Genomic DNA, 21008 nt, shown 5'->3' with positions numbered 1-21008 from the left:
GAGAATCTGTTGGAAGTACAATTCTACAAGAGCTTACTATGGATATAGACGTCCTATTTCTGAATAATGCACTGTTTTCCGATCACATCCACCTGGGAGGAGACCCGGGGCAGACCCAGAACCCGCTGGAGGGATTGTGTATCTCATCTGACCTGGGAACACCTCAGGATCCCCCAGGAAGAGCTGGAAAGTGTTGCTAGAGGGAGGGACGTCTGGAATGACCTGCATCATCTGCTGCCTGATGGATGGATGGATGGATGGATGGATGGATGCTATTGTGACTTTTAAAGGCTTTTGAAAGTTGCCTTATTAAATCCTCAATAATCAGTTTGTGTGTTTTCAAACCAAAAATAATGAGCAGAACGTATCAAACAACTGCAGTGTTCAGTGATAAATCTCTGGGTTTTTTTTGCTACCAACGGTCATTTGACTCAATGACAACAAGCAAGTCATATCAACTAGTGTAGCTTTAAGAAAACTTTTTTTATGTTAGCAGCGAAGGAAATATTTAAAGAAGAGACCGATGTGTTAGCTTGGCATTAATGAGACCAACACAGTTCTTTGTGCTGCGGCTTCTTTTAATATCGGCCTTTGGCGTGTCGCTTCCTGTCCCTGCTGAGGACGTCTTGGTGCAGATATGACATGATGTGACTCTGATACCTCACAGCTTCCAGTGATGAGTGGGGTTTGTTTTAGGTTTGTATCCTTGCTAACCACACAGGAAGCCAACAGCATTAATATTTTTATCTGTCGCCCTGGCAACTGCCACAACATGACGGAAGACGAGCCGACCGGCAGCAACACATAGTTTATACCCTCGTCTGACTGTGCACAAACCACTCAGATACCATGTAGCAGTTAAAAACTGAAACGGTTTCCAAATGCACGTTAATCAGGACGTATTTTCAGGACGTATGTTGCATCTCACTTTGTAAACAATCCATCAGCAAAAATATGAGTGATTTTTACACTGAGTGATTTATTTTTATTAACTTTTCAATAAACTTTCAGTGCAGAACAAAGCTAGTGGTTTACCTCTGCTTCCGGTCTTTATGCCAAACTTTGATCATATAACTTTTGGAGAACAGCAACTATTGTGGCCACAAAAAGTAATAACTTATGGTGAGTTATTTTATACATAAAATCCTGTGACAACGTCATAACTACTGTTGACTTTCTAATCATATTTGGACGAGCAAACACCTGATCCTCCTTGAAACGCTGCCTACAGGTGAACGTGGTATCTTCAAACAAATGACACATAAAACTCAGATTTTGTGGTCATTTGAAGAAATGCTGAAACCAAGTAGGCGTCTGGAGAAAGTCTGTACGCCCCTTCATTTATCACACCTGGAAATTCATCAGAATAGAGTCAGGGGCTCCAGATTGTGCCAATGATTAGAACCTCCGTTGGTAGTGAAAGGTGGAACAAGGCTTTTTCAGACCTCTTAATCCGGTGGAACAGGTTAGAGCCTACAATAATATAAATTACAGAACTTAACTAATATAAATATTAAAGCTAAGACCCTTCAGCATTAGTAATTATACAAATTAACCTGATTAATTTAAAGCAGAGGTTTTGATCCTACAAAAACAAACATGAAAACCCAAAATAGATGGACAAACAGTAATTCCCCCCATATATTTCCTGAGCAGCAGTTTTGGAGCTCAGTGATGGTCTGATGTCTGATTATTCCAAAGTGGTTAATCCAGAAATAGGCAAAGATGTGTGGATTGTGACTGGAGCTGAGATCGGCCATGAAAGCATCTCTTGACACTCTTAATTATGCCGACCTTCAAGTCTTAATACAGTTTAAATGAGTGACTTGTTTAATAATCTATCTACAGTACAATGGATGTGAACAGGAAAACTAGCTACAGTGACTAAAACCATTTTTTGTTCCAGGCTGTAAACATGTTTATTTCTGCTGTAAAGTTGGACATTTTAACATAGATGTCTATGAGAATGCTACAGCCTGCCTCAAGTGGTCATTTGAGGAACTGCAGTTTCTGGTGCCTTTCTTGTCTTCATTTTTCAGCCCTGAACGCTGCTAATTGCACTAAATATGTCACACATAGAGTGAAAGTGTGTGTGTTTTACCGAGACCACAGTGTCTGATGCACGTCTTGAGGCCAGACAGGAAGTGATATCGTTCCTCCGCTTGTTGAAACAGGAAGCAGGTGTGACCCATGTAGGGCAGGTGTAGATAGACAGCAAACACATCTGGAGATGACACCACTGAAGAAGAATCCTCTTTGACTCCTGGACACACAAATAGAGATGCACATATACAATTAATATTTATATAGATTTTAAAACTAGAAGTGTTTTCTTTATCTATCCATCCATCCATCCATCCATCCATCCATCCATCCATCCATCCATCCATCCAGATTTGGTAAGTTTCGTTTAGCCCAAAAACCTTGAGACCTTCAGTAAGTCTTAATAGCACAGTTTCAGCAAATTTTATCTTCCTATTATTGTAAAATGGGAAGTACATCAATCTGAAATTCATCATACTTCCCCTCATGTTTCCTGAGTTTCCTAAGTTCTCCCTTCTTTTTCAATGGAATCCATCTAATAGCTGCGACTGCAATGCATTAAGGGATAAATGGTGTTTGTGCATCGAAGCTGTTCCTTAATACTACGTCGGTGGTCATGAACCTTGTCGTAAAGCTCTGATTATACATTGTTTGAAATGTTGTGTGGAGAAGGTCCACAAGCTCCAAAGAATGGTGGAAACCAGTATCTTGATGACTACATATTGAAACCCCTTTAAAACCCGTGTCACTGCAGATGTAAATGAGGGATCAGACTCAAGTTCATGCCGATACCAATCAGATAAAAAGAAATGATTTGATCGGCTCCAATCCTGACCTTTAGATTGCATCCTGACACCCGCGCTGTTAACATTTTTACAGACATCTCTTTTATAATAATGCTCTATAGAGGAAAATACAGCAAACGAATGAGGAGACTGGGGTGGATTCCAGGTTTGTGTGAATTGTGCTGATAGTTTAAGTTTTTCTTTGTATTATTCAATTCAAATTTAGTTCAGTTTGGGTGTTTTTCTACACACAAGGGGTCCTCGGTTTACGACGTCCTCGACTTACAGCGTTTCGTCGTTACGTCTGAAGTGGCTACGTGAAACCAGATGAATACGTCGTCACGTGGTGCTATAAGACGGTTTTGTTTCCATTCTCCGGTTGTACTCCACCTTGGATTGTGCTACATTCACTAACTTTTTACCTTCATTATGGCTCCCAAGTGTAAGTCAGACTCTTCTGATGGCAGTGCTTTAAAGAAAAGGAAAGCCACCTCCATGGAAGTGCAATTAGATATAATAAAACGCTCAGAACAGGGAAAATCAACGACGGACATCGACATTACTAGATCAAGTTGTAAAAACAGTGCAACATATTCTGTAATCTTCTTCTAAAATGACTCATACATGCATGAAAGTTGTTGGTATTTATGACTTTTTTGAAGAACTGATTGGTATGGCGATGCATGTAATGGTTTACATTTTCGCCGGAGTTCTGACTTATGACGAAAATCCCGGATCCCCTGAATAGTGACAATTAACAACACTAAGTGATCTCAGAGCATTTCACATTGTAAGGTAAAGACCTGGCAGTTTTATGAGCAGCTCTTTGGTGACGGTGGGAAGAAAAACTCCCTGTTCAGAGGAATAAACATTTGGCAGAAGCAGGTTCAGGGAGGGCAGACATCTGCTTCAACTGGTTGGGGTGAGGGGAAAGAGAAAGGGATAGCAGACATCTAGATTGGGCACTAGAGAACGTTAAATACCATTGAGTATTGCAGCGCAGGTTTTCTCCAGGTGAGCTCTGGACTCCTCCTCTGAGGTGAACACTTTGCCCCCTGCTGGCTGTAGGACCAACTTAGCTGCCCCTCCACGACTGAACGTCTACAAACGGAAACGTGGTCAGCAACCAGAGTACGAATCACTGAGACAGCAAATGTCATGTTTTGTGTGTGGAAATGTGTATTTGTGTGCGTTACCTCCAAGTTGTCATGTATCTCCACTTTGTAGCCTCTCCTCAGGACGACGTATCTCTCTCTGCATTTCTTTCCCTGCTCGTCCCAGCAGGACAACTTTACGTTTCCTTGATACAGCACTTCTTCTGGAGGATACTGAGGCTGCACACACACACAAACAACGCTGATTAAACTCCATCATCATTAAGAATTATCAGACATTTATAGTTAGAGTGAACCAGTATTGATTGATGGTGATGGATGGATTGATAACTGATGAGTTCCTACCCTGTGTGTGAGCAATAGGCCCCGCCTCTCTTTCTTAGGCTCCACCTCCTGGTGTAAATGTTCAAAGTAGGCGACAGAGTACTGCTGACGGTAAAACTCACTGAAGGTCTGGAACTTGCTGTCGACAAGTCCTGGATGCACACAAACAGAATTTTTCCTCTGCAAAACACCTGCAGCTTCATACACTTCATGATATTAGTTTTTCCACTTATGTGTAATCTAAAAGTTATGATTCAAGGAAGAAAATATTCCTTTATGGAATTTACAATTAAAACAATAAAACAATTTATTATTTTCCATAAAAAATTTGATATATTTCCAAAAAGAAATACCTGCCATGATTATCTCAACTTAATAAAAAACACAATCAAAGCAATTTCTGAATAATGTCATTTTATTATTGTTTAGCTAATTAGACGGTGGTTGTTATTAGATTCTGACAGTTATTTAGTTGACATTTTAGTGATATCCAGTCATTTTTTATTATTAACCGATACACAAAGTGACAAAACAACACACGAAGTGAATAAACCATGACACAAAACAACAAAATGAGACACAAAATGACTAAATGCTGCTCTTAGTTCAGTAATGAGTTTGCAGGACGGGAGGTGAGAAGAGAACGACAATAACTCATGCATGAGCAAACAACTGATGGAAATGCACGACTACATTCACACAGAGTCACAGTTTGTGGGCGTGAAATCACTTAATTTGTGTGAAATTGTCAAATGAACAACCAGAACCCTCCACCAGTGACTTTTCTGTTCTGGACCTCTGAACTCCGTGAACGTGGAGCCGTAATAATCTGCTGCTGATGGTTTGTTTACAGAGTGTGCTCGGTATCATGCGCTCTTTGGGTCGATCTCTGGCCTCACTTTCATCTTCCAGACTGACACACAAACACAGATAGAGACAGATATATCCCATAATAATATAATGGTTGGAAATGGCTGTAATTACATTCTAGTTTGGAGGAGGAATTAGAGGCAGGATGTGACCGTGCTGATAACACGTATAGGAATGCACACATTGAGGAACACACACAAATTCACACAGTGTTCATTTAAAGTCTAAATGAACTCACAACTTACAATTACAACTCTCTTTCTTGTGCTCCTATCACACCGATGGTTAAAGTGAGCCCCATATACCCATAATGCCCTTAGATTGTCAGGACCCTGCTTGTATATCACACTCTTCCCCGCATTTCCTGTTTTCTGTAAACCGTCTAATAAGGGCAAAAATACACGAACGCTGCTCAACAGGATGCAGTTAACTTGATACAAGCCTCCAAAATGACCACAAAACAGTCTAAAAAGGAACAAAAAAAAGTAACAAAACAAGCACCAAGACTCAGAAAACAACACAAAATGACCACGAGAAAAACAAAATGACTCACTGAGACAGAAAAGTGTCATATAAAGACACAAAATGACGAGAGACACAAAATAATCACAAAAAAATTGCAAAAACACCTAAATTTACCACAAACAGACTGAAAACTTCCACAAAGATGCACAAAGTGACCACTAAACACCTAAAAAGGCCCACAAAACAGCCTGAAAATGAACAAAAAGGGGACAAAATGAGCACAAAGACACACAAAACAACTACAAAAAGCGCTCAAAATGACAAAAAATGTTTGAATAAACTACTCGTAGTGGGGTTTTAGTGTAAATGCTTTGAAGCCATTTATATTTAGGTGCTGTATAAATATACACAAAACGACAAAAACAAGACACAAAATGACAGCAACGAGACAGAAAATGACAAAACGAGAAATCCGAAACACAAAACATCAAAACCGAGACACAAAATAACAAAAACAAGACAGGAAACAACAAAATTGAGACACAAAACGACAAAAACAAGACACAAAATAACAAAAAAAGAGACGGAAAGCGACAAAACCGACACAAAATGACAAAAATGAGGCAAAAAAACGAGAAAGCCAAGACACAAAATGACAAAACAATATACAAAACAGTAAATACGAGGCACAAAAAACAAAAACAAGACAGGAAATGATGAAACCAAGACACAAAACGACAAAACGGGACATAAAATGACAAAAACAAGACAGAAAACAACAAAATCGAGACACAAATGACAAAAATGAGACACGAAATGATAAAACTGATACACAAAACAACAAAAAAAAACAGAATGCAGTTAGCTCCACACAAGCCTCCAAAATGACCACAGAAAACCTAAAATGGCCACAAAACAATCTGAAAATTAACTAAAAAAGAAAGAAAATGAGCACAAAGACAGACAAAAAAAAAACACAAAAAGACACAACATGACTACAAAACTGCACAAAATGACAAAAAGTATTTGAATAAGCTCCTCGTAGTGGGGTTTTCAGTGTAAATGCTGGGAAATCGCTTATATTTAGGTGCTATATAAACTGTCAAATAAAATGAATCTGACATTTAACGCGTGAAGCTGCAGCTACGAGCCTTTAAATCCCAATAAGCGATCAAAATTAGAAGACAGAATAAAAGAGAGAATGTAATGCCACACTTTAAGGAACAAAAATGTATCTTTTTATCAGCTGCCACACAATGAATATGCAATACCACTGCATGTACAACTTGTGCAACAACTTTTACTACTAGAACTCCTAGTCACGCCTCTACAGCTTCTATCACTTTACTCACACCATCTTTCTTCCTCTCTATTTTTCCACTTTACTCAGACATTAGATACCTGAACCATCAAACTTGTTATTAACAGGTAAAAAAAAAAAAAAGTGATTTGTTTCTTGGTTACCTTTGACGTGGCTGATTCTAGCCTGATCCAACAGGCCAGAGGAAGATGCTCCCATGTTGTAACGCTTCTCTTTCTCTCAAGTTACTCTGCAGAAGCTGAATTAGATGACTTGAATATGTATACAGAGAGCAAACAGGAAGCCCATTCGCAGCAGGAGCAGCTCTGATGTGTCAAAGAGGGGTTTTGCTCAGATCATTTCCTCTGTTCTCTGAGTCAGTGTGTGGTGAGCTGGGCGGGACGTTAAAGGATGACTGAAGTGTGTCAGACCAGCATCATGTAGGGCCATCTGCTGGTACACTGAGAGGAAACGGCAACAATCTGACAAAATACCAGCCTTATAATGGTGATAAAGTTCTGGAAAAAGCACGAAAAGATGAGCATCGTAAACACTTATTCTCTTTTCTTTCACTGTATGTCTGTTGACAATTCAGATCTTTTAAAATAATGTCTGTATCTTGCTTTAATAATACAACCTTTTCAGAATTTCCACAATAAAAATAAACCCAAAAGTGAGTTTGTTTTTTTTTGTTTTGTTTTTTAAACAGCCTTACTTATTGTCTAGTTAAAGTCAATAGATACACCTTTAGATTTTCTGCTATGGCAAGTCATATTTTTTCTGCAAAGAAAGACACAACTGCTGTGTTTTTTTTCTGTCACTTGCATAAAACTCTGACTTCACCAAACCAACTCACTAATTTGCTCCTTTCGGTTTGGTAACACCCAATTTATTTCAAACCAGACGGCTGACATCCTCCTCTGTGTCCTCCGAGAGATCATTTGTGGTGTGTATTGTTTTCCACTATATTGTGAGATGTTTGTGTTAGCTTTTCCTCCTCATATTTTCCTTGGAGCCCAATATTTTGGTACAGGGCAGCCAAAAGAACCAGTTTTCTAAAAAAACAAACCCGTGGAGACAAAAACCAGTCGATGACCTAGAAAAGATAAATATCCGTCCTGAAGAAACCACCTCCAGCCATCTGGAAACTAACACCATGAAAAAAACACACAAAAAAAAGGGACAAAAACTTAGACAAAAAAAAATGGACGAATTTGACAAAAAAAAAGGACAAAAGCGAGAAACAAAAAACTAAGCTAACGACACAAGCGAGATAAAAAAAATCCACAAACCGACAAAAATGATTCGTAAATCAGCGAAAATGAAACACAAAATGACAAAAATAAGACAAAAAAAAACAATTTTACTGTAAAAACAACATTAGTTTTTTCTACAGTGCTTTAGTGTTTCAGTCCTGATATGTGACAGAAAATGGATCATATTTAGATAAATGCACCTAAAAGGTTGTTTAAATAAAGAGTTTAAACATCTGTTTTAATGTCACCTTAATATTGATGAGGCGGTTTTAAAACGGACCGCATCTGTATCATTTAACCAATCAGAGCTTCTGTCTATTGCTCATCGGCTGCTCTGATTGGCTGGAAGCTGCTCGTGCAGTAATTAGTGTCCAACCTGGATTCTAACTGCACGAGCTCTCCTCTCTCTTTGCTCTGCGAGGCTCGCGCGCGGTCAGTCGTGTTTAGACCGGAGCCGGTGGATCGGTTTGTCCTGTCGGTAACGGACACGTTACCCGGACAGTCTGCATTTAATTTTTTTTATTATGAATTTGGTATTTTTAATCAGAATTTATTAGTTTTTCTGTCATTTTTTTACACTTAAATTTGCAGAGACAAGGTCATAGTTCAAAAAGTTTCATTTTTTACGCGTTTGGAAACTCATTTAATTGCATTTTTTAAGTTGCATTTATTCTTCACTACCTGACATTTACCTGAGAGCGGTTTTCAACGCACACTTCTGGAGAAATGTGGCGCAGAGTGTCGCTGCTGATTCTGTGCTGCGCCGTGAGCGGACTCGACGCTCTGGAGGCGGACAGGAGCGCACAACCACCCCGAGATGAGAGGCTCCAGGCCGTGGCTGAGGAGCTGAGTCAGCCGGGGAAAGATGCTCCGACCGCGGGTAAAGTGGAGGAGAGCCAGCGGAGAGGTGAGCAGCATCTCCCGGGGACGGTTCAGCTTCCCACTGCCGAGCCTCTGGAGGATGAACTGGACAACCAGGAGAACATTATCAGCCAGGTGAGCTCAGTTTATTCAAAACTTCATTAGCGAACTTGCGGATTATTGATGAAACAGTTTCTGCAAACGCACAGAAGCAGTAGGAGGAAAGTTACACATGTTTTTTAGATTAAGTAGAAGCACCTTTTAATTCGGCATCATTTATTACCCCAAGTAACATTCAATACAATGAAGTAATCGCCTTCAAAAATAGTTTTCTAGCAAGATTTTCACTGTAAATCGGCTGTAAAGTTGATCTGAATTCAAGTGAAGTTCTGTATGCGCCATGAAAGTTCATAAAAACCCTTATTATTATTATTATGGGAAGTATTACCTTAGCTCGACCTATTTAACTTTCCACTTCCTTTGATCCATTGTGTATCAGAAATCCTCCTTTGAAAGTCAGCTCAGCCAAACTTTCCATCCACTTCATCAGGAGAAAACCACAGGAGAATTAAAGGCACTTGTGCTTTTAGGACTCATGCTGCTTTGTAACCGTAAACCCTTAAATTTCTCATTTCCCTTATGAAATAGGATTTTAGACACAGCGGGGTTTTCCTTGCAGGACTTCGTCTGTACTTGATTTTTCCTTTAAACACAACCCAAACCCCCAGGTTGTCAGTGGGGCTTAAATGACGTGGTAAATGGAAGCCAGAGCTGAGTGTGTCTTTGTGTGTGTGTGCACTATGGTAACACTTAGCATCCTTCTAGCGGCTGGTTATGTAATATCCTTCAAACCGTACATGCTCCAAACCAGTAAGTGCCTGTTTGTAAACGCCTGCAGCTATTCTTCTCCAGAGGACGCTCACCACTGCAGCTGCCCATCATCACACATACCGCTGCTGCTTTTTCACTCTCAGTTACTGCTTTTCTGTTCAGTATACGAACCAGTACAAAGTGTCAGATATGCAGTTGTGAACAATAGTTTATATTCTGGTGTATATTATGTTGGTCTTGAGTTTCCCATAATTCTTAACTTTCTGTGATGGAGGAACTGAAAAACGTGCATCTTTGTTAGGAGAAACAATCATGCATTTTGAGTTTTTCATAGATGTATGATAGGAAATATGACCACATCTGCTTGGTCAAAAACATACATACAGTGATTCCATTATTTGGGTGAAGATCCTTTGGCCATTTTAACCTAATCTAGTGACTTTTGGTTTCCATCCACAAGCCTCTAATTGTATCGTTGACCTCCTCTTAACAGAGTTGGTGCAGTTCAACTACATTTATTTACTTTCTGACACTTTCTTGATGAATTTTAAGTCGGGACTTTGATCAGATCAATCTAAAACCCCAATTCTAGTCCGATTTAGACATTTTGTGACCATATTTCATTTGTGTTTTGGGTCATTACCTTGTTGAAAAACTCAACTGCATCCAAGTTCCAGCCTTCTGGGTGATGATTTTAGGTTTTCCTGAGAAATGCAAGGATAATCTTCCTAATTCATTGTTCAGTTTACCGTTTGTAATGCACTGGCAGCAGAAACAGCCTCAGAGCATGATGCTGCCACCACCATGCTTCACGATAGGCTTTGTTTTCTTGGGGTTAACCCTTTAAAGGGCACTCATTGGAAAACTTTGAAATTCAATATTTTAACCCGAGAGTGTGATTTGAGGACATAAGACTTTTTTTTTTAACTTTTGTGACATTTTTCAGATTTTTTCATTTTCATGTTGAAATTCAGAGGGCTGCACAGTGAGTAATGGTTAGCACTTTTGCCTTGCAGCAAGAAGATCCCCCGGTTCAAATCCCGGCCTGGGCCTGGGATCTTTCTGCATGGAGTTTGCATGTTCTCCATGTGCATGCGTGGGTTTTCTCCGGGTACTCCGGCTTCCTCCCACAGTCCAAAAATATGCTGAGGTTAATTGGTTACTCTAAATTGCCCGTGGGTGTGAATGTGAGTGTGATTGTGTGTCTGTATATGTAGCCCTGTGACAGACTGGTGACCTGTCCAGGGTGTCCCCTGCCTTCACCCGAGTCAGCTGGGATAGACTCCAGCACCCCCCACGACCCTAATGAGGATAAAGCGGTGTATAGAGAATGGATGGATGGATGTTGAAATTCAAAGTCAATGAAGTCATTGCCTGTTAGTGGTTAAAAAAAACATTTCAAGAAATGTATACATCATCACTTAGTACAACTACTCAACTGAAAAATGTGTGAGTTTTGTCAACTAACCATGGTTAGTTTTGATGTTTTGACCACAAATATGGAAGAGGAGTCTGTCTTTTTCAAACTTTGGAGAAAAGAGAAAGTTTGATCCGTTCCAGGCCTCTGCTGATTGGTCAAATGCCACGATGTAATGTGCTGTAATAACGTAGAGTGATCTTCGCTGATTGGCTGGGTGGAAACCACGTTTCTCGACCTCACTGAGAGGTGGGAGTTACCAAATATGATCACTTACCTGATGAAGGATTAAAGACCTCACCTTCTCTAGACCAAAAGTATTTCTGCTCATCGTAGCGAAATAGCGCTTTTTCCCCATCCAACCACAGAACTTTCTCCAGAAAGTGTTTTCTTTGTCCATGTGATCAGCAGCAAACTTCAGCTGAGACTTCAGGTTCTAGAGGAAGATCTTCCTTCTTGGACGGCAGCCTGTAAATGCAAAACTCACCTGCCTGTGGACACTAACACCTGTGTTTCAGCAGCTTCTAATTCATTGCAGACCTGCTTATTGGTGATTCCTGTTTAAGTCTTGACCATCCTAACCAACTCTCTATAGCAGCAGGTAATAGTTTGTGCTTTCTTCTTGGTCATGGCAGTGATACAACTCAACCACACATTTAATACTCACAACATTTGTTTGAACAGATGATTTTGGGATCTAAATCTGGTTTGAAATGGCTGTAAATGACTTTGTTGACTTGTTCGAGTCAATGATTTGCTTTTTTAGATCTTTGCTGAGCTCTTCAGACTTTCCCGTTGTTGTGTTTGTGTCTGTTTAGAGGAGTCAGCAGCTGTAGTCGATTGGAATCACTCACAAGAAGTTAAGAGGTGATTAACAGACCTTTTTGCATCCCTGAACTCAAATTTCAAGTTGCTGTCTGTGTATTTTTCACACAGAAGACCATTAATAAATCTACCTAAGAATTAAAATTTGTGATTGTTTTTTTTGTTTTGTTTTTTTACAAATGTATTGTTCATGACTGTATGTTTAAATTAATGAACAGTTTTTCAGTTTCCTTTGATCTGAGCAGTGTGGAGCTGAAACAGATCCTGAGAAAGAATACTTTGTGCTTCTCTTTCAGTTGCTGGGCGATTACGACAAAGTCAGAACGACCTCTTCGGGGTCCGACTGTGTGTGTCGCTGCGTTGTTCGGCCCATCAAACGCTCCGACTGCGGCCGTATCCATGACAGCGACCCGTCCTCGCCATCCCAGCATTTTTACACCGTGGAGACGATCACCAAGGGGACGGACTGCAAGAAGTGTGAGTGCATGGCTCCACCTTCAGCTGTGAACCCCTGCGAAGGAGAATACAGGTTCAAGAAGCTGCAGGACGCCAGCAAAGACGACATCAAGGTGGAAACACACCGACCTGAGTTTGAACTTTTGCTGAAGGTGTTTTCCATAATGAGTGTCTTCTTCTGACCTCTCTGTGATTTTGTCTGTTTAGCTGGCGACCATCATCGACCTGTTGGAGGGCTCTCTGTATGGAATGGACTTGTTGAAGCTGCACTCTGTCACCACCAAGCTGCTGAGCCGAGTGGACAACATGGAGAGGGTAATATTACTGAAAATAATAACTGTATTTGTATTGCACCTTTTGAAAACAAAGTTGCAAAGAGCTTTGGAATAAAATAAATGTCAACTAATTTCACAAACAAATGTCTTTCAAATCACTTCTTAAAACCCACTTTTATAAACTCACTTATCTGTACCGTTTGCTTTCAGCTTTACTTAGTTTTAGTGTTTTATTCTGTATTCTGTCCTGTTTATTTCAGATGTTCTCTCTTCTTCTATTTTACTTTTAGCTGGCTGGTTCTTTGCTGTGATGTCGTCTCTCCAATTCTTTAATTCTCTTTTTTTCTTTACTTTAAATTTTAACCCTCAGTCTTGTTCTTTAATTTTCAAACTGCCTAGTTGTTTGAGTTGCATGCTAATCCAGCTAATTATTCATTGTCATTTTTACTATTTACTTTTTAGTGACTGCTCTGACTTGTCTCCTATAGCTTTGTTTGTCTGTTCAAGTGTTTTGATTGTCAAAGCACTTTGTGAATGCTGTTATCAAGCGTTGGTGGTATAGTGGTTAGCATAGCTGCCTTCCAAGCAGTTGACCCGGGTTCGATTCCCGGCCAACGCATCATATTTATAGAATTTCCCTCTGTGGGTAAATAAAGTCTATATATGTAGTTGTTATTAAAAAAAACAAAACTGTAGAAGTGTCAATGTATAATTGTGGGACTTTTTGTATCATTGTTGACATTTTTGCTGTTTCCAGGCCTAAAACCAACATGGCCGCCTATAACCAAACACCACATGGTATTTTTACACAAAGATTCTTCTTAACATTATATATACAATTGAGTAAAATTCAAGAAAATGGTTGTTATGACAATAACCTCATTATAATATAAATATTGTGACTAAAACCCTGCAGTGTCATTATTGACAGAAATTAAGCTGACTGATTTGGAGCCGTGTATTGTCTCATTTGAAGAGAAATAACCCTAAACTCTGCCGTCCATAAGAAAGAAGGCTACTGGTTGGAAGTTTTCAGAGTTTCTTTGGCAGAAATAATGAAATTACAAATGAAATAAAGTCTTAGGAGGAGGAGGAGTTGTTTACAGGATGATGATCTCTATTTAATTCATCCTCAAATGGAAAATTACCCTCACATATCATACTCATACAGCCTCCCGGCAGTTTATCTGACTGCATATAAACATACTGGGTTAATGCTGACATAAGATAAATTCACTGCAACCAAAATTTCTTTCATGTTTGTCCCTGAATGGTATCAAAGTGCAAGTTATTCCAAGTGTGTTCTTAACTTCTTCACAAATACAAGCCAAGTGTTTATGGCTGAAGATGGTCCTGCTCTCATAGGTTAAACAGGTTTCTTCCAGTTGGGTATTAAAACCTGACATATGTGTGCTGTGGAATGATGGGGGAAGGTTTCTCAGCGCTCGCCCTAAATATGAGTTTCACACGTGTCCTAACCAGAAAGATTTACGACATCGCCGCGAGCCTGAAAACCAATCATGGTTCAATATGCGGCGTCCACAACTATGATGTGGAAACCTTAAAACTTCCAGCACACATACTTCTGAGGAAAGACGTCTCAGTGAAGTAGGAGTCGAGATATCATTTTAAGCATTTCACCTGAATATTGAAGCAAATCTGAATGTTTTGCAGCAATAGTAGGGTCATTAAGTGTCAAATATCAACATTTTTGAATAATTTCTGTTCAACCAGCTCTGATTTGCAGAAATTCTTATAGCAAAAAAATGCATATTTACAAAGATAGTTGCGAAAATGTTAGACTAACATGTCAAAGACTTGGTGAGATAAGTTTTAGCATATTTTTTTATTTTTGCACATTGAAATTTGAAGCTATGTTTGAATGACAACATCTCAGGATGTTGTTTTTATCCTGACTTTTTAGGGTCTAACATTGACTGTGTTTACATGGACTTGAGTGTCATGGAGATTATTGGGTTTTTGAAGTAGCCTGTAAACATTATATCTTGATTTCAGAAACTTGGATGAGCCTTTGTCCTGGTTTTGAGAAACCAGAGTATGCTAGCTGGAGTACCGTTGCATGTTTACGTCTTTTCCCGGCTTGTAACTGCTGCCAACCACCTACGACTGCATCCAAATGACAAACACAAACTATCTGGACGACTTCCTCTTGACTTTGATGAAGGGGCTCATAGCTTTTTCCACCATATTGTGACAGAACCTATATACAGATCTTTTTTTCATGCTTCTGTAAACCTGTCAACCTAGTTTAGACACCACTCATCAGTAACAGAGCTGATGCTTTTCGTGCTGTTTCCTTTGGTTTTGTAACAGATCTGCAATGCTATGTTAGCATTTAACAGTGCTAAGACAGTCAGTTTAATTAAGGTTAGACAGTTCAGAATCTTTTACCACATAAAACAACAAAAAAAGAGAGAAAACAATCACTTTTTAAACATTTTTGTTCTTCAATCATTCAGTCTTTGTCTCTTGTGTTCAGTTTAGGTTTTCCTTCACTTTGTCACTAGTCTATGTATTTATCTGAAATCCATTTCTGACTAAAGTCTTGTAAATTGTACTTAAGGTTCTGTGCGATGTTCACCCTTCATGTCAATCTGTTCTCCAGGCTTTCGTCGGAAACTTTACTGAAAGAAAAGAGAAAGAACGTGCGAAGGAGAGAGCAAAGGAAAAGGAAAGAGAAAAGAAGGCCCAGCAGAAAAAAAAGAAAGTGAATGATTTGGAACATTCAGGACCTAAAAGTGGAGCAGCTGCCTACGCCCACAAGCAGGTACTAGCTTTCTAAAAAAAAATTTAACAGACCAAAAGTCAAGGAATTTTCTCCGCTTTCTGAAAGTACTTTAGTCTCAAATAAGAAGTCTGTTCTCTTTATATTTTCTTTTGCAGAAGAATTACGAAACTCAGCTGAAGAAAAACCAACAACAAGATGGTCTGCAGCAACAACAGCCACTCAGGAATAAAACAGAAACCCAAAAGCCAATCAGAGAGAAGACAGAGCCAAGGCAGCCAATCAAAGACAAGAACAGTGTCGTTGTCAAGGGTGTGACCTTTTACAAGGCAGAGGAAGAGGCCTTCAAGAGGGACGAGAAAGGGAGAGGGAAGAATAGTAAGTTTAACACATTCTTATGGTTAATATTATGCTTTCAGGTGACATGTTAGCAGTTTTTAGAGTGACATTAAGGCTAAAATATAAATTGTACTGAAATATTTTCCTTGTCTTACAGCTACGCTAACCTCGGATACTTCATTGGACTTGCTGATCTCTGACCAGTTGCCACCTACAGAGGATGAAATTGTTATCACAAGACCAGAAAAGGATCGATCAACAGCTCCACCAACAGCTAGCCAACAAACCACAACTGCAACCAAACCAGCTCCCACTACCATCAAACCGACGACTGAATTCACCCCAACAACAACTAAATTGACAACTACTTCTCAACAAACTACCACAACTACTGTCCGGCCCACCATATCTGTGACCCAACACACCGCTTCATCATCAGATACCAATATCCGTCCACCCATTGATGCATCTCCCACTGCAGCGTCTAAATCCAAGAGTCGACTCAGCTGGACGGAGAGCCCCGCTGACCAACCAAAGACCACCAAAAAGCCTGGTAGAGACTCATGGAACTTTATGAAGATATATAAGATGATAAATGAACAGTTGAATTTCGTAGTCAAGGCATGCTGGATGCAGGAGAATTGTCAGGTGTAAAGATCAGAGCAACTTGGACAAGGACAGAGTTGTTTTGGGCAGACAACTAGGGTAAAGAATGGCGAAAGGCAAACCATAGTCTGGTTTTCAGGTGTTGGAAGCAGTGTTGGTCCTTCTCCACAGGGGTCTTTCAGATGTTGTAAAGGGTTGGAGCTCTTACCGTGGGATGCTAAGGACAAAGATCGTACTTGGCAGGCAGATTCAGAATATTTTGGCTCATTAGTGTGCATATAGTGTATCAATTTATCTGAAAATGAGTGCATGTATTGTAGATTTTTATTCAAGCTGTCGCTTCTCCTGTGTGTTCCTGCAGCGGTGTGTAAAGACACAGTAGCCAGCATCTCCGAACCAGTGCAGCAGAGTTCTTATGGCCTTAGTGACGGAACCTGGATGAGAGACGCTCGCGGCCACGGCAACGTCATCTATCTCACCAATGGTCACTATGGCACCAATCTCCTGGAATTCCGAGACATGGACACCTTCAAATCAGGTATATGTGAGTTGAGGAGCATGGATTCCTAAACTACCTCGAACCAGGTCAAACAGTTTAGCCATGTCTAGTCTAAAGCATCAACCGGAAAAACTCTGAACCATCTGTATGACTTAAAGATTAGTCGCAAAAGGGAAAAAAGCACCAAGTATAGATCAGTAGATTAAAATCCGAGCTGACCACCAATTAGATAACTTTAGTGACTTTTCTTTTCAACATCATGAGGGCTTACCGTTCTAGTTTGCAGTCCTCGCATTCAAAGTTTCTTCTAGATATTTAATCCTCTTGGTGTTTTCATCTGTTTGTTGTCACATGTGTGTTTTCTTTGTGTTCTTCCTGCTCAGGTCAGGCAAGTAATTCATACAAGCTGCCCTACAGTTTCACTGGAACTGGACACGTCGTGTTTAACGGAGCTTTCTACTACAACCGTGCCTTCAGCAGGGATGTCATCAGATATGACCTGAGGCACAGATATGTAGCTGCCTGGACAACACTACATGATGCTTTACTGGAGGAACAAGCTCACAGGACCCAGACTGAAGTAAGACTCACTGTCTACTTTACTTTGCATTTAACTGCATGAGAAGTACATGATGCATGATGGTTTAAATTTGTGGCATGTAGACTTTACAGGGTCGTTGAGGGTTAGTTGGGGGATACAGGAAAACTACAAATCACTGGAGGTCAAAACGGCAAATAGTAAGGAGTAGAAAACAATTCATCAAAGAAAGAATCAACATTCTTGGAAATTTATGCTTCATTCTTTGTTTCTGATCGTAACATGGGAGGTTAAGTATGGAGACTTGAGGTCTGGGCTTCGACTCAGCCTCTCCAGAACATTTGCCTTCATCTTGTTGTCTTTGAATTATTTCTGTGTAGCTTTGGCTGTGTGCTCGGGGTCATTCTCGTGCTGGAAAACAAACCATCTCCCAAGGGGCAGTTTTTTTTACAGACTGCGTCAGGTTCTTCTCCAGAATTTTCCTGCACTTTGCTGCATTCATTTTACCCTATGAATTTACAAGCCTTCTAGGTCTACTGCCAGAATCATCCCCACATCATGATGCTGCCACCACCATGCTTTATAGTGAGAGTGGCGTATTTGTGATGAAGACTCAGTTATAATCTCATCAGACCAAAACCTTTAACTTCCATTACTTTGTAGAAATCTGTTTTCACTGTCCTTTTTTTTAAATAAAGTCTTGTCAGCAACGTCAGATTGTATTGGCCATGATTCAGTGTTTAAAAGCAACAAAAGAGGAACATTACAAAGGGAGGTGAATACTTTTGAGGCAATGTGTCTGCTGGTTTATCACTACAAGTGCCCATCACTACTACATACAACTTAAGAACTGTTTTCCATTGTTAATCTAAAAACAGTGATAGCTGCCACTTTAAGGTGTAAGTGTAATGAAAATGTAGTGGCTGTGTCTTTGTCTTTTTTTGTTTTTTCTTGTTGGATAGCATTAGCAAGTAGCAGTTAGCAATTGATACTTGCATCTTAGATGAAGTCTGCTTGTATAGTCTCTGTCTGTGGTGAGCTTGGCTGAAGTAGTGAAGTATTTTAGCAATTAGCAGTTAGTATTAGCATGTAGCACTAGTAAGTTTGGTGAGCTGGCTTGTGTAGTTTCTTTGCCAGTGGTAAGCTTGCTCTGGACATGGTGGTAGCTAGCATTAGCATTTAGAGGGGTTTGGAGAGTCTGTATGTATAGTTTCTTTGTCACTTTTTAGCAGTTGATAAGATAGACTTTATTAATCTCACAAAGGAGAAATTTAACATTACAATTTAACAGTTGGCAATAGGTATTCAGAATCTTGCACTAGCTAACTGGTAGCATCAGCACTGATCACTAACTGGAGCATCTCCTAAACAGCCCTGGGTCAGTTGAACATGGCAGTGCTGTTTGGACTGTGTAGGAGCAATGGGAACTGGCACTAAAGGGGGGAATCTGGGACGCCAGAGTTCACGCCTAGCCTCCTGGAAGTGTCGTGGGACTAAATAGGAGAAACATCGTTGAAGGGAGGTTTCCACCTGATGACCCCCAGAGATGTGTTAGGAATCACTGCTCACTGGTGTGTACAGTGATGGGTCGGGGATCCTAGGTCCTTCATTGAGTGCACATCCTCATTGTTTGGAGTACAAGTGTCTTGTGTTTAAACTAACTTTAATGAGAATGAAGGTATAAATCTGTACATTCGGTCCTCTGAGGGTCACAGCGTGTTTTATGTTCCAGGTGGAGTTTGCAGTAGATGAGTCCGGCCTGTGGCTGCTCTATCCGGCTCTGGACACTGAGGGTTTCCACCAGGAAGTGATCCTGCTCATCCACCTTCATCCACGAGACCTTCAGCCGATACGAACCTTTCGCACGGGTCTTCGGCGAGGTCGCTATGGCAACAGCTTCCTGGTTTGCGGCGTGCTTTATGCGGTCGACACAATGGAGCGTCGCTACGCTAATGTGACGTACGCCTTCGACACGCACACGCTAACACACACTGTGCCGAGCCTGGCGTTCACGAACATGCATGCACACACCTCCCAGGTGGCTTACTGTCCGCTGGACAAGAAACTATACGCCTGGGACGACGGACATCAGATGATGTATGATATCATCTTCGCTTATTAGCAGTGGAAGAAGTTCTGGATGTTCTACAACTTAGCATATCTAAAATGAAGCTGAGGACTGAAGAAATTCACTAAGTGTTTTGTTTCTAAATGACTGGATCGGTCAGGTGACTACAAACACACACTGAAGTCACTTACAAGAGAAATCAGACAACAGGCAGAAATGTATTTGGAAAAGGACAAAACTCCCTGGGCGGCATGAATGTAAATGTATGTGTACACATTTTGCTCAGTTTCAGCAAATGGAACATTTCCTGTTGTTATGAGAAACCATGTGTACCTGTTCTCAGACTGTGGTGGAAAGATCACATGCATTAGTGCACATTAACCACATAGAAATGGTTCCAGAAAAGTAAATACAGGACCTTGTTAAACCAATTCTTCCATAAGATCTGCAAGTTTATTTTATATAAAAATAATGAGCACTGCGGTAAAACCTTCCTGTCACTAAAGAAAGAATAAGAAATTACCTTCCATGAGTTCATTGCCTTGCAGCAGAGGCAATACGATGAACGTGAAGTGGGATTAAGCTCAGATACAAACATCGGATTTCTCACTGTTTATTGCAGAAGCTTACTTTGTCAGGTTTATCAGACATGAAGAGAATGTTTTACCTTGGGGAAATAGCTGTAGATGGTCTGTGGAACAGTTTTACTATTGAGACAATAGCCTTTTCTCCTCAAGGTTATTGTCTCGACTTCAGTTTTAAGACTTGTAATTTATAGCCCTGTCTTATAAACCAGGAAGATAAAAATGACTTCCATGCTGCATCAGGAGATCAGGTATCTCACCTTCTGCTGCATCAATTTTTACTATTTAAACAGTAAATTACCTAACATTACTGAAGTGCAACAACTAAATGTAGAGTTTGTGGTGAAATAACTTTATTTCAACATGTGCCTTAAAAAGGGGCTTCCTTTAAAACCAGCAGCTTTCCAAAACCTCTTGTCAGTAAGCTACTGTTAAGGTCATAAATATATTGTCAGGTTTAATCAGACTTGTGTTTAATTTACTGTGTTGAATTTTAGAGTAAAGACTGATTCTTTATACTTTTAATATCAGAATAATGAATCGATTATAATTATGTAAGAAAGCAGCAGGTCAAGCGTCTGTACTGTATGTTTTTATTACTGTATGTCTGCTGAAGTGCTTCATGTCATGAGCTTTTTATACAGGTATTAAGTTAATTCATTTAAAATGCACTCTTTTTACTTTAACAGCACATGCTTCACGCTGCTTTGCTCCTTGTAAAAACAAAAAAAGACCGAAGACAAGGTCGATTCTGACTGCTTAATACAATCTGTTTTGTTAATTTATAATAAAATGTTCAAAAAGA

At 39.9% G+C, this 21008-nt stretch overlaps 2 protein-coding genes and 1 non-coding gene across 3 annotated transcripts in view; 2 read left to right on the top strand and 1 right to left on the bottom strand.

Moving 5' to 3' along the window:
* LOC110959926 (protein Niban 1-like) overlaps window positions 1-8948 on the bottom strand; it is an 18334-nt gene extending 9386 nt beyond the window's left edge. The window contains exons 1-6 of the mRNA XM_051953272.1: window positions 8851-8948; window positions 7067-7363; window positions 4289-4419; window positions 4025-4162; window positions 3812-3929; window positions 2102-2263 (exon numbers count right to left, since the gene is read on the bottom strand). Of these exons, the coding sequence (XP_051809232.1) occupies window positions 2102-2263; window positions 3812-3929; window positions 4025-4162; window positions 4289-4419; window positions 7067-7121 (604 nt within the window). The 5' untranslated portion in view covers window positions 7122-7363; window positions 8851-8948. The remainder of the gene's footprint in view (window positions 1-2101; window positions 2264-3811; window positions 3930-4024; window positions 4163-4288; window positions 4420-7066; window positions 7364-8850) is intronic.
* On the top strand, window positions 8885-21008 carry olfml2bb (olfactomedin-like 2Bb). Its single transcript, XM_022206941.2, has 9 exons — window positions 8885-9154; window positions 12389-12661; window positions 12756-12863; window positions 15450-15611; window positions 15728-15947; window positions 16066-16461; window positions 16876-17052; window positions 17397-17593; window positions 19284-21008. Exons 1-9 carry the CDS (start codon window positions 8885-8887, stop codon window positions 19671-19673), a joined length of 2193 nt encoding a protein of 730 aa, XP_022062633.2. The 3' UTR covers window positions 19674-21008.
* trnag-ucc (transfer RNA glycine (anticodon UCC)) lies at window positions 13371-13442 on the top strand. The gene has a single exon. It is a non-coding gene; the product is annotated as a tRNA-Gly (tRNA).

This window comes from Acanthochromis polyacanthus, chromosome 9 (assembly GCF_021347895.1).
Source record: "Acanthochromis polyacanthus isolate Apoly-LR-REF ecotype Palm Island chromosome 9, KAUST_Apoly_ChrSc, whole genome shotgun sequence".
Taxonomy (NCBI): Eukaryota; Metazoa; Chordata; class Actinopteri; family Pomacentridae; genus Acanthochromis; species Acanthochromis polyacanthus.
The sequence above is the reverse complement of the archived record's forward strand: the minus strand, read 5'-3'. Positions and strand labels throughout refer to the sequence as shown.

Coding starts and splice junctions, on each gene's coding strand:
- olfml2bb (XM_022206941.2), top strand. CDS start 8,885: ATGTGGCGCAGAGTGTCGCTGCTGATTCTGTGCTGCGCCGTGAGCGGA. Junction 9,155..12,388: donor AGGAGAACATTATCAGCCAG/GTGAGCTCAGTT, acceptor CTTCTCTTTCAG/TTGCTGGGCGATTACGACAA. Junction 17,053..17,396: donor CATGGACACCTTCAAATCAG/GTATATGTGAGT, acceptor CTTCCTGCTCAG/GTCAGGCAAGTAATTCATAC.